At 37.4% G+C, this 14,029-nt stretch overlaps 1 protein-coding gene across 1 annotated transcript; it reads right to left on the bottom strand.

Moving 5' to 3' along the window:
- Nucleotides 1–5,794: 5,794 nt before the first annotated feature.
- On the bottom strand, nucleotides 5,795–12,911 carry LOC146322681 (excitatory amino acid transporter 3-like). Its single transcript, XM_084725488.1, has 13 exons — nucleotides 12,797–12,911; nucleotides 11,750–11,890; nucleotides 11,419–11,511; nucleotides 9,761–9,869; nucleotides 9,574–9,616; nucleotides 9,423–9,479; nucleotides 9,125–9,306; nucleotides 8,500–8,607; nucleotides 7,858–7,980; nucleotides 7,491–7,685; nucleotides 7,188–7,316; nucleotides 6,895–6,984; nucleotides 5,795–5,888 (listed from the first exon to the last, which is right to left on the bottom strand). The coding sequence occupies exons 1-13, from the start codon at nucleotides 12,909–12,911 to the stop codon at nucleotides 5,795–5,797; spliced, it is 1,479 nt and encodes a 492-aa protein (XP_084581614.1).
- Between the last annotated feature and the right edge of the window lie 1,118 nt (nucleotides 12,912–14,029).

Genomic DNA, 14,029 nt, shown 5'->3' with positions numbered 1-14,029 from the left:
ATGCTACACAAGGAAGGCAAGAAATCTCATGCAAAGACCAAAACTAACAATGAGCACACCAGCGAGCCACACCACTGCAGTGGCTGACATGTTCCTTTATTACAAAGAACATGGGTGCTGTAGTTAGATATGAGTTAAGCACATAAACATATATATGTATATGCCACTTTTGCCTTTGGGTCACATGCCAGTATGGCCACCATATTGGACAGGGCAAGACTCGCCTGTGAACAACTGCATGTAAATGGTGGAGCTGCCATTTTTCTGGATAAAAAAACACAACATTTATGTCTTAACTGATTTCAGTGAGTCGTTTTTATATTCAAGGGTTTATGATCTACATAGAGCATTGTAGAAAAATAAACATTTTCTTCCAAACATGTTTTTTCCATATACTAACATGACACATTAATATTAGTTGAGAAGTGTAAACATTACAGTGCTTTTTTATCCACCCCCCCCCCCCAAAAAAAACAAAAAAAAACAGATGTCCCCCGTTTACATGTATTTGTTCACAAGCCGGTCTTGCCAGGACAAGTATCGCAGCAACAAGCTCAAGCAGTCGATGTGGCATTCATGTATATTTGTCTATGGTGCTGTTGTTCTCAAACTCACTAGTGCACCAAGTGTGTGTTAATCCGCCCCTGAAAATTGTCCCCAATAAATACACTGTTTACTTTATTTGAGTAACATTTGTTATGAATTACAGTGCCCAACTTGTAAGGAAATCACTGGACCCTTTAAAGAAATGCAATGATTTATGTATCCAAGAGGAACAAATGGGTTTGGGACTGACAGTGTAGGGAAGACAGACAGTACTGAGAGACAGACTAATCCATTGTTGATTTTGGTCTTTTCATGAGATGTGGTGACATCAAGAAAAACAGACTCCTCAAACCTCATATTTTTGGCAACTCTAGATTGAATATCTTGTTTGTCGTCAAGTATAGTCCTATAAGAGGTACCAAAGCTAATGGCAACAGCAAGCAGGCAGGTGATTGTGCTGTCGGGAGGTAAAATTTTAAAAGATTTCTTGAAAATCTTTCTTTAAAGTATGTTTTTAAGAAAATTACCGTATATCTTGCAGCCATTTGGAGCCGACTAAACGTGAAGTTGCCTAGTGTAGCTTTGATGAGACAGCCAGGTTAGGGCTGGGCGATATAGACAAACATAATATTTTTGAACAAATACCTCAATATTGATATTGCGACGGCATTGATCTAATTACTATTGGTGCTTTCACAGAATAGTAACACACTGAGATTTTTGATAGATAATCATCAATAATGTGGTTATAATGACTAAGTGGGTAAAGGAAATAATAATAGAACAGCTATAACAGTTGGGTAAGTTCATAAAACTTCACTTCACTTTACTGTAATGCAGCCTTTAAAACCATATTGTGTGCCATATCACAAAGTAACAATATCCAAAATCTAAGATGTCTTGTCTCATATCACAATATCAATGAAATATCAATACATTGCTCAGCCCTATATCAGGTTTGTCACAACAGATGTTCGTAACTCTTCTCTGGACCTAAACTGCGCTGCAGAATGTCAGCGGTTACAGTCAAAGCACTTGATTTGTTTGTTTCAGTGCTTGTAGCCTGTTGTCTGTCTCCCCCCCCCCCCCCCCCCACTGTCTCTCTTTCTTCTCATCTTTCTTCTTCGATCACATAAATATTCACCACTGTATCACTCTCCGCACAGATCTTCAAATATCGGACACCACTCTTTGGCTTTTGTACGGCAAATGAAATATGGTTTCTGTTCCTCTGATGCTATACTGAACGCATCGATGGGGACTGTTTGACAAATCGTGGGCTTCAGAAGTGGTGCATCACATTATTCTGTAATTCTTACATATCTACAGAGATTTAAGACATGTCTGCAGGTTATATGCAGCACTATAGTGGCACAATAGTCCTTCAAACCTGGGTTTTTATTTATTAAAAGTGTATGTTCAGTTTTACAGCACTCGGTTGAATTATGCAGAACTTTGTGATCGAAAAACTTAATTTAACTTGCATGAAGATAAAAAAAAAACACTGCTTTATACTACTGCAGTTGTATACAGTTGCAATTGAGAGTACCAATGAGCACTTGATAGATGTTTTTAGACTGAAATGAAATAATGCATATTGCATTATTCTGCCAACCATCAATGACACCTCTTCTGTTTACCAGCTCTGGGCTCCAAATGTACCTTAATGTACAAAACTTACAGAGACAGTGGATTTTATTTTGAAAATGTTATTTTGCTTACAGGTATTTATGTTGAAATGGCTGCTGTTGCCAAATGCTGTTATAGTTTTATTCATTGTTATTGAGTAAGTTATGATCAGTTGTACATGCACACAGGTTGGATGGGTGAGTTTTGGAGATGCCTGATGAATAAAGGCTTGTCAATGCCAAACGAGTTTGTCAGTAAATTAAATAAGAAATGGTTTGTAAACTGAGCAGCAAATATTCCATCCTTTACGTTGGTCTCATATGAATTAACTAAAAGAGAAGTATCTTTGAAAAGCTGGTAGACTGTGACATTTTTTTAATTGAAAGAGTGTCATTGTCTGGTGTAATTTTTCTCACCATAACAGAAATGTCAAAGCTATCAGGAGAGTCTGAGAAAATGTAAATCAGATATCATGTGTTCACACTCACATGGTCCTGAGAAGAGCTCTAATAGGTCTTTTTCACAGCACATGTTCTGACTTGTCATTTCAGGAAAAACACAAATGTTACTAATAACTTTAACAGTGACCCTATTCTATTCAAGTGTCCAAGTAAGCAATGACAGTGAACCAGTTAAGTGTGATAACTGAAGCACCTAAATGGGATTCAGCCATCATTAACTTCATTACTTACACCTGTGATTCTTGTTGAACTCCTGCTCATTCTAGTCCATTAAAATCATCATATGTGTGAGCGAGTTCTGCGTGTTGGTTAATGAAGCAATAGGAGAAGACAGCAACAGAGTATTTGTCAGTTCAAGTCTGACTGCCTATTCTACCCTGACCCAGTCATTTACACTATACAGAGACAAACTAGAGAATGTAGGTAGATCTCTCTTCCGATTGGCTGTTGGCCAGCTGGTGGAGTGTGTCGATTGGCTACCTCCTCTCAGCGACAGGGTGCACGCGCCTCGTTCATCTGTGTTGGCGCCCTGTTTTGAGGAAGTCAAGTTGGAGACATATGCACAAACAGCTCCTGTCTGGTATCTACCTCTCACCTACGTCTAACTAACTGATAGACATATTTTCTGGTGTAGTTTTAACACAGCTCCTATTTTTACCTGTTAAAGCAGCACATTTTGTGCCTACATCCTGTCAGTCAGCTCTGTGTATGTGACTTTCTGCCTGTTGCCTGCAACTGCTGCACTTTGCTCTTCTTAGCATGATTATTCTTAATGCAACATTGTAGATATTTAATAGCACACTCATAACTGTCTAAAAGCTGTAATCAATGTATCAATGTATAAAAGCGTAAAAAAAAAGAAAACAAAGGAACATATATTCACATTCTCCTGCTGTGAAGTTAAAGAGTTGCATGGAAGACATCTTAAGGTCACCTGTGTGGCTTCAACATGAGTGTGCAGAAAAATACCCTGTCAAAAACTTTAAATCTTGTCAGTTTATGTTGTGTTCACAAGCAATTACTTAAATTTTGCTGTAAGCAGAGGCGAATTTAGGGGGAGACTACTGAGGCTCAATCCCCGGATGTTTTCTCAAAAGTCCCGCATCTTTTACGTTTTGAAAATTACATTGTACAAGTAAAGTGTCTCAGTCTCTGTCTCATAACTACACTGTGAAGAGGATGTACCATTCATTAGTTTTTATTTTTTGGCTTTCAGTTGGGGGCTTTTTATTGACACATAGTTTGATAGGTGACTTTGATGTGTGCGCACAGTTAGAGAAGATAGCTCAGACTGGGGTCAGTGTACGTTTTGGTTGCGTGTTGGACACTCATGGTCAACAGCTGTTACTCGGCACACTCATTTCATAGAGACGGTAACTACATACGTTTTGTTGGACAGTATCAGCGTAGTTTAACTCAGTAGACGAGCTTTGGCGTCGTGCCCCCATTTGCAAGTGTTTTTCCTTTTAAGTAACATTTTGCAATTCAACAGGCCTGATTATTTTCATGCTTTAATTTGGACAGATGCTTGAAATATGGAAAAGGTAATTATGTTTACTGTACTGTAAGTGTACTAGACAAGGCGTGTGTTTTACAAACCAAATCCTGGAGGTTTAAGAAAACTATTCAAAACAAAGTTGTTGTTTTTTTAATTAAAAAAAATGTAAATTTTATTAGAGAGCAAAGCAGATGAGAAAAACTCAAGAAAAGTGTTAATTATACTTTAGTTTTAGTATGTGTAGAGCTGGGCAATATGAAAATTACAAAAAAACAAGCTAAGTAGATCAGATGAAGACCTTTTTCTGACATCATTATATATCACAACATGTGTTTTAGTATAAAGAATCAGTACACACTAATAATTTTGAGCTAAATTCTCAAATATTAAAGAAATTTATATTCAGTTGCTCAAAATATTAAACTCTCACAATGTTATTAAAATGCTGAATAATAATTTATACATATTGCTCAGTCCTATCTGTGTGGAGATGTCTAGTGATTAAATATTTTACACAAAAATAGCAACAGATTCACCTCTGCAGCCCCTTTCTTTTTTTAAGATGAGTTGACAAACCACATAATGAATCCCTTAATTGAGATAATGAGGTCAGGAAGTGCAACTTTTTCCCAAAATCATTGAGATTTTCCAAACAGTTCTTTGTCAAGGCCACAACAACATGTACCATTTGTTTTACTCATATTTGATTTTAAGTTGTCCGATGCAGAAAGGAAAATTGATCTGAAGTTTCATGATAAAAGGTCAGAGATTGTTTACTTGTATCACGGCTCCTGCTGATGGAGAGTTTTCTAAAGTTAAAGAAGATTACAGTTGCTGTAACTTTCCTGCTGATGCAACAAGCTTGGGCAAAAACTGCTGCTGCAAATTCTGTCCAATAAACTGTCAGATGGATTTGGTTTTCCAGGCGAAATATTTCAAACTGCAGGTAAAAATGTGAACTTCAGAAATGATCATTAAATCAAAGATGTGGATCTAATCATTACGGTCACTGGCACGGTCACAAGATACTCAGATATCTTTGGGCGTGTTTTGGTGGAGGAATTTTGGCACATTTTTTGTCTTGATCAAAATGTAATTTAGTGGTAAATTAGAGATAAATACAAAAAGCGTTCAATACAAACTCTGTATGCCAGGAAGGATTTCAGCACCATTTTGCCCCAGGTGTGCTTCACTGTAGATATTAGTTAGTTTTCTTACCTACTTGCTGTGTGGTATGTTTCTTTCTGCAGTAACATACTGTGCTGCAGGATTCTACCAGTAGGGTGTTTTTCTGTAATGAAAGTGATTCGCTGGATGCCAATAAACTGGAACCATTTGAACAAAACACTGTATGTCTGTATTTTGTCAATCATCTAACCCACTCTTACATGTGCTGTTTTTATGGGGGTTTTTTTTCTGTTAAGATACGACTTTCTTTTAAAACCCTTCTTGTTAAACACACACTTCCCATAAACAATCTCTGTTATACAGTATTAAATCAGACATCTTTATAATTATTGTGATATCAGACTGAATTGTCCACTGGCCAGGCTACTATGTAATAACAATGACAATATATAACTGCAGTTTCTTATTTATTGAACAATAAAATCACATTTAAATCAAGAGATCATGTAGAGATGCTGTAGTCCTGGACTGATTATATTTCTGTTGCGGTTTGATAGGAGTCCGCACTCTCAAAAGTGCTTGAATGGCCTCGGTAGAACTCCTCATCCTCATTATTACCAGCCAACCTGAACAGACAAAACACAACATCAATGGTGTGATACAAATTGTAAATACTCCAGAATAAATGTTGGGCAGCCTCCAGCTGCTGCCATAACATCTGTCTGATGTCCAGTGGGTCAGGTAGACTCTTGCTGTGAGAAATCTTGAAACCTTTCTCGGTTGTTTATCCGTCTAATGTATTTTTTAAAGCCTTAGAAATATAAAATAATTTGCAAATGTTAAATAATCTGGACCCTCTCACTTCATTTTCAATTTCCAACAGGTGTTATCACTGCACACAGACCAAAATGCCTTTGGACACAATTAGATAGATCTTCGACCAATCAAAAGAACGAAATGTGTGATGCAACTTCCACCTATGGTGACACTTGAATTCTGTGTACAGTTCACCTGTGTGGGGCTGCTGGGGTCGGATTTGCTGCTTGGCACAGATTAATGAGGACAGTAAAAATGGAGAGGTTGACAATGAAAACCAGCAATTCAGTGACAAACAGACGGATAAATTTGCCTTTATTTTGCGTCCTCGTACCAGTCCTAAACCACTGAATCTAATTTGCCAAATGACAATTGCTGCATGCAAGGCTGCTAATATCTGGCACCATCACAACATGCGAGCTAACTTCAGTGTAGCGTTCCAGCATCACAAAATTTGACTCATCATCTTGTCCAGTAAATAATGCTATTATAATTATTAATGTTTATTAACTGGCCCCTGGACTCCTGCCATTTTGCAAAAGCTGCACTTGGGGAACGCATGTTGAGTATCTCTGCCCCTGTTTTCAATAAGGCATGTCAAGATAACAAGGTTCAAATGCGGAAATGGCAGTAAAAATGGTTAAAATGTTCATTTATGCACAAAGTAACTCACTGATAATTTGCACAATTAACTCTTCCCAGGACTTCCCTATTGTGAAGTCTAAATGGCTTGCCATTTTAAAAAAGTGGGTCCCCAGAAAAAAAAAAAAGTTTGCTTCAGACTATCACCTTATCCTGTGAAGCTCTTGCTCCTACCTTTCTGCCAGTTCCTTTTTGGACAGTTTGTTAATGAGTGCTGTCCCAATACAGACACCCAGAACATTGACGGGAGCGTTGCAGTGGTTTCTGAAAGACAAAAATCACTGTCAACTATCAAATCAGAAAATACAGCAGCGCAACACTGCATATTGTTTTAAATATAAACTCATACTTCTACAATTTTGCCTCCTCACAGCTGACTATGAGAGGCAGCTGTAGTAATCCCTTCCTACATTATTCTTTAGAGATTCTGTGCACATTTCTGACTTTAAATTACAAATTAAACTTACAGCAGCCATTCGACAAACACCAAGATCAAGGCTTCCCTTGTAAGTATGCCTACTGCTGCGACAACATAGAGGGTGGTCACTGTTGGTGGGATCTCAGCTGGTACGATGCTGGAGAATGCTGCTGTCACTCTGCAGAGAAAACGCACAGACTCTTCAGTGAATGACTGAAGTGGATTTTTAAAGACACAGAAAAATGAAACTGCACCATGTAGCTGCCTCCTCCTTAATGTCCCATATTATGTATTTTAACCAATATTAATACAAGATTATTTCTTTCTGATTTCCAATCTGATTGTGACTTACCCAATGGTGATTAAGTGGCCCAAGTTCAGTGTGATGCCACTCAGTTGGGCAACAAACACTGTTGCAATCACCCTATAAATGGTGGTTCCGTCCATGCTGATACTAGTCCCGATGGGCAGCATGAAGCGACTGATTCTGGGGTCGATGTTGTTTTTGTCCTCACAGCATCGGAACATGCGCGGCAGGGTGTCAGAGCTTGGAGACACAAGGCATTATTCATTAGTACACTGATGAAAAAAAAAAGAAATCATAAAAGTTAATTGATAATGTAAATGTAAATGTAAATTGATATTTAGCATTTGGAAGCTTTGATGGTAAATATTAAAGTAAGCAATGGTGACAGCTCAAGCTCAAAAACCTTTTTTACCTGGACGAAGTGAGCGCTGCTCTCAGTATGGCAGGAGAAGCCCCCTTGATGACCGTCCATGGGTTATCTCTCACCAACACAAGATAGACCGTTGGCAGAATCACTGCTCCGTGGACTATGAGCCTGAAACACAGTTTAATACACAATGAATACTGCTGAATAATGCTACTGAGCACATGAAATTACTAATGAGACCAAACAGACTGTCTGACTTATGGATGGAAAAATTCAGATTCTGTAGGCTTGACAACCATTCATAGAAAATCAGGGTCTTGAATGCTGCTGCTGCTTTTAACCATGTCGGAAATCATTTACAACATCTTGTCCAGTCCTTAGCCCGTGCTGCACTAAAACACATGTCAATAACTTTGGAAGCAATGGCAGGTTTTAGGGCAGAACTTTGGTTCACATCTGCACTGGTGGATGTGACTATAAACAGCTACTGGCCATAAAGTCTGCTCTCATCCACTCAAAGTATTTTAAATGGTTGTCCACTGGTATCAGACATACTCATCTGACCCCATTCAGTGGGGACAGATGAGGCAGATGAGGACAGATGTGCCTTCAGTGTCAATACACTAAAATTGTGTCGTCAGCATTGGTATTTTGGTGCCAGTACAAAATGAGGAACGGAGAAGATACCCAATGACAACCACTGCCACGAGCTTTAACAGGCTGTAGATGGTGTCCCAGTCACAAAACACAGCAGCATGAGTGGCGACTGTCAGCAGCACTCCGATGGGGAGGAAGCTGGAAAGGATAGAAGACAATTAAAGAAGGAAGGGAATATGCCAGTGACTCATCAACATTTGGAACACACAAGCAAGCAATGATGATTAAGCTAGAAGAGATAAAGATTCCCATATTTAAAGTTCAATTGGTGTTCATGCATAAAGGCCTACTATACACAGAAGGATATTTTCTCTATTTCTGTAAATAAATTAAATATTTATTTCTGTCCTTTAACATTTTGTGTAGATTATGCTGTTTCACCCACATTAGAGGAAATATTCAGATCTTTTACTCAAAGTACTAAAACACAATTTAAAAATACTCCATAACAAATAAAAGTTAAAATATTAGTTTCTAAGTATAATTAGGAAACTGTATTTAAAGTATTAAAAGTAACAAAGCAGAAAAACATTAGAGCCTGACCATTATAATCTGACATTGGCCTGTTGCAGCTGTAGTGCTTGATGACAGTATTTATATTGCCCAATTTTTTGTGAGGAAAAAAAGTACCATATACTTCCAGTGTTTCACTCACCACAGCATCACATTGATCGCAGCTATTAAGAACTTCCTCAAGATGGTGAAAATGCCAGAGAGGAATTTGCCTCTTTCTCCCATCCTCCTGAGGGTCAGTCCGAGGAAAAGGAAGAACACAATCAGGCCCATTATGTTGGCTCCCTTAACATAGCGACCCACCAGTTGCACTTCAGTGCGATTCTGAAACAAGAACGGGAAACTCACGAATAACAGCAGTCTGAGAGGAATGTCATGTATTCTGAAGCGTCACTGAAAATGCAGAGGATCTTCATAGTGATAAGAGGAGAAAAATTTACCATTTCCAGCCTGGAATTTGGCTTGAGTGCCACAAACTCCAGCCTCTCAGTCTTGTACTAAGAAAAACAAATAATGTGCTCACATAAATATTACATTGTCATGGACAGTGAAGAAACAGATGGTATATAGCTAATCTTAATGAAAAAATACCTTTTTGAAGCAGGCCAGCAGCAGCTTCTGTGGAAACGTGTTTCTATAAAGAAAAAAGAAAAGTCAGACACTACCATCTTCTATCCTCAATCAGATGATCAGAAATATTATTCAGCTTGTAAATCTTCCACAAACTATAATAGAAATATTTATTGTAATCTCAGACATAACATCACTTTCTTCTCACCTTACTAGATCCAACAAGATATCCACAGTGAAGAGTTTTTCATCTTCTGCCCCTCTACTGTTGGCACCATAAGCAACCCCAGGCTTGAATAGCTGCGCCAGTGTCAGCCCTACGACACATAACCAGGGTCGGACATAAGTGGCAAAAATGGCACGCATGCTGTAGCTGTTAATTGAAACGATGATTTCAATAGTACTTCATAAGATGACAGAGCTCTTTACATGGTATAAAACCATTAAAAGCAGCTGCTGCATTATTAGAGAGTCTTTATAACAAATCAAGTTTGTTTTGCAACAGTAAAGGCAATGCATGATTTTACTTTTTTTTTTTTTTAAATGAAAACCTTTGTGTGATTTTTCCTTTTGCATTTCAGTTAGAAAACCTTGAATATATAAAAATGTTTTGGTAAAAATGAGGAAATACAAGATGTGGTGCAAGCCAGATATGCTGCTGTGGCTTTTTAATAACCAAAATAATGAAACAGTGATAAAAGGTGGTACTGCCACACATCTAGTAAATATATACATACAAAATACAAGAAAGAAATGCAAGTGAGGAGATAAATATTAAAGGAGTAGCTTGTGCTATTTGAAGTGGGGTTGTATGAGGTACTCATCCAGTATAGGTAAGTATATGCTGATTAACACGCCCAGAGTTTGGACCACACCTAAAACAAAAATCAAAAATACCTGCAAGGTAAAATTTCTGATTTTGCGTATGGTCTTCAGTTGGTTTGGAAAGAGTGACATTTGGCTTATATAAGGGCAATTTTCTGTTAGAAAAGGCTGTCCGATGGCAAGGTAAGGCTGTTAAAAATTATAGTGTACAGCGACAGTGTTATTTTTGGGGCATTTTTGCCTTTATTGACAGTGACAGCTGAAGGTATGATAGGAAAGGGGGGTGAAGAGACAGAGAATGACACATAGCAAATGAGCTGCAGGCGGGATTCGAACCGGCAGCCGCTGCAGAGGACTAACAGCCTCAATACATGGTGCGCACGCCCTACCAACTGAGCTATGGGGGCGCAACAGTGATTTTTTTTTAGGTGGACCTTTTCTAGGTGGCTAAATTTATGTATGTAATATATGTTTTGGTGCTGACTCTGTTCATAGCAGTACGTTGCTTAGCTTCCTAAACCTGAACTCTTGCTGCTTCTCCAAACTAGCGGCGTGCTGACTGCCATCTACTAACTATTGATAAGTACCTCATATAACCCTACTTCAAATAATACAAATGATCCTTTTAAGGTCAACATATTTAATAAATAAAGTCCTTTATTAATCTTAAGTGAAGTCTGACTTAAGTTTCTGACCAAAGGAGTTCTCCATACATACCTGAAGCTTGATTATCATTAATAAAGTTTCCTGTCTTTAGGGTTTATGGTTGATCTTTTGCTTTTTGTAACCACAAATAATCACTGTTACCTTTTATGATATTTAATGTACATAAAATATGGAAATAACATAGTATGTGAAAATATCTGTGACAGTTGATGACAATTACATGCTCAAATAAAATAAGAAAGATACTTTAAGTAACAAAAAGATGCTTCAGGCGACATCTGTTTGCTAACTGAATTGTGACTGTATGGAGAAATGTGCACAACAAAGGTGAAAGTAATCAAAATATACTTTATTGTAATGTTACATTTCTCTTACCTGTGGTCACAGCCATTAAAGTGCTCACAGCAAAGTACACTGCTGCACGCACTGCTGCCTTTATGGGGGTATCAACCCTCAGATGAGGAACTCCTATACGAGAAACATAAAACATATGATATGAACCAAAAGTTATAGGACGAGTAAAGTCATGTATGAGTGCATATATGTATACATCACTGCAATATAATCACAAAAAATATGTTTCCTCGCTTAACCCTCGTGGTATCTACTGTGAAATTATCCACTTTTCACAAGTATGGCTGTTTTAAATGCTGAGTGAGTAACGTGGATAACCTGATGTAACAGTTAACAGAGTGAGAAAGCTTACCTGTTATCACACTGGTCATTATCACAGGAACAATCATTGACCGAAGCATGTTCAGGGTAACATCCTCTGGAAAGGTGAGGTGAACTTCTTGAAACTCTGACAGGTCGTAATGGGCCTCAGCAGCTATGCCAACAGCAATCCCTGTGTGGAAACACAGACATTATTATTACAGCAACATATATGATAGTTTAAAATGAATTAATACAACACTTCTTTCTAAACTTCTCTTCATATCATAAATCACATGGTATAAATTGACAGAGCTCATCAATTTCTTGAAGATCCCCTCCCCATAAAAATACTTTGTTTGGAATAAGATTTTTTGTCTAATATGGTGTTTCTGCCCAAAGGTTTGATTACCTTGGTCAACATTATTTAAATTACTCTTTCTTGCTCTCGCTTTACTCTTTCTCGAAAACCCAGAATCTATGACTATGCAAATATCTTTCATTTCAAAATTCTTAAGACCATGTTTTGATTTAAGGTGAGCACAGAGAAATGTTCCTCCTCTAGCAGATGAAAACAGCCCCCCTGTATCAAACTGCACATACACATAAATCATTCTGCTCAGTGAAACTCAAACATTTAGGTCATAAGTAACAAATTTAATAAACAGATTTTTGAGCGGAGTGGGACTTTAATCTGATTTCCGCTGTCAAAAACCAGAAAGCAGCCACAATGACCGCTTAAAAGAAAATATCACATTTAGGCTAATGGCAGGAATAGAGATAACATCCCACCCTTCATTAAACACCATTACTGACAGCCATACGTGTTAAATACCAAGATGAAAACGTGTTTATGAGTTGCCATGGCAACGTCATACCGTGACCCTTTAACGGCCATTTCTCTCCACTATGTTCACCTTGTTTTACAAACCGACAGGTGGACTATTGCTCATTTTTACTGATAATGTTAAAGTTCACATTCTTTTTCGTTAGCTATGTTCGTGAGCTAGCAATTAACTCTTGTTTATGTTACTCAAGTTTACATTATGTTTATGGTCACACCAGGGTGTAACGTTAGAACATTAGCTAGCTAACTTACCCAGAGGGACAGCTACCAGACTCGAGAGGAGAAATAAATTCCGGACACTGCAGTCCCAGCATTTCTCCCAAACGCCTCTTAGGCTAATCACATCATCCACTAGAGTGTCATCCATTTTCTACAGTACAGTTTCATCTGACAGTAGCTCATTCAAACGGGCACGAAATCACTGCTGCACTGGTTGAGTTGGTCTTGTACAATACTTTTGTATATAAACAATTTTGTGTCGTTACTCACCAGGATGCACGTTCTACTGTTTAGGTTTAAACACGTTTGGGTGATAGAACTGAGATAAGATAATTACTTATTTATTTAATATTGATATTATATATTATATATTATATTATATATATATATTAATTATTATTTATTATATATATTGTATATAGTATATTACTATATATTAATATTTAATTACTTATAATTACTAATTATTATTACATAGAATCACGTGACATATGATGGAAAATCGCGCAGATCCTCCTCACCTTGACCCTGAAGTCTCACCTAAATTTAAAGGGCTTTCTGGCTTTGACATAAAATTAAAAGGAAATGAATTAGTTTTTTCTTCTTTTTTTTTCATTTATCATTGTTGTATGCCTAAAATGATTCTTACATTCACAACTGTAAAATGTGTTGCCTATACACCAAATATAAAAATGTTTTAATTTTGGGCTCTGCACCTTTTCTGCTACATTTTGCTGCTGGTTAGTCTTATGTCTCCTAAGGCTGGCCATGGATACCAAAGAAAAGTGTGAATTAAATAGTTGTGGCCCCAGACAGATTTATATTTTCTTCTTTTGGATAAAAATGGCTCCTTTGAGAGTAAAGGCTGCAGACTCCTGGTTTATTATAAGTATTCAGTCATAAAAATCACTGTAATATTTTCTTGTATCCTCAAAAGTGCTGAGGTGGACATGAGCTATTGTCAATGTACTGAAGTACATGACCTGGACAAGCTTTGCGTTTGTTTGACTTCAGCTTACTTTAGGCATTTCCAACCTAGGTTCCAGTGCTTGGGTGAAATTAACTAAGTATATTTACTCAAGTACAGTAGTTACTGTAAGTACAGATTCACAGTACTTGGACTTGAACATTTCTGTTTTATAGAATGTTATTATTCTATATCAAATGTTGCACTTACTCCACTACATTAGTCTGACAACTTTAGTTACTTTTCACATTACAATATTCCTATCCAGTGAAAACCCTGTATCTCCAGATGTATTGATT

The sequence above is a fragment of the Lutjanus erythropterus genome, chromosome 8 (genome assembly GCF_056507025.1).
Source record: "Lutjanus erythropterus isolate fLutEry1 chromosome 8, fLutEry1.hap2, whole genome shotgun sequence".
NCBI lineage: Eukaryota > Metazoa > Chordata > Actinopteri > Lutjaniformes > Lutjanidae > Lutjanus > Lutjanus erythropterus.
Note: the sequence above shows the minus strand (reverse complement) of the source record. Positions and strands in the feature narration are given on the sequence as shown.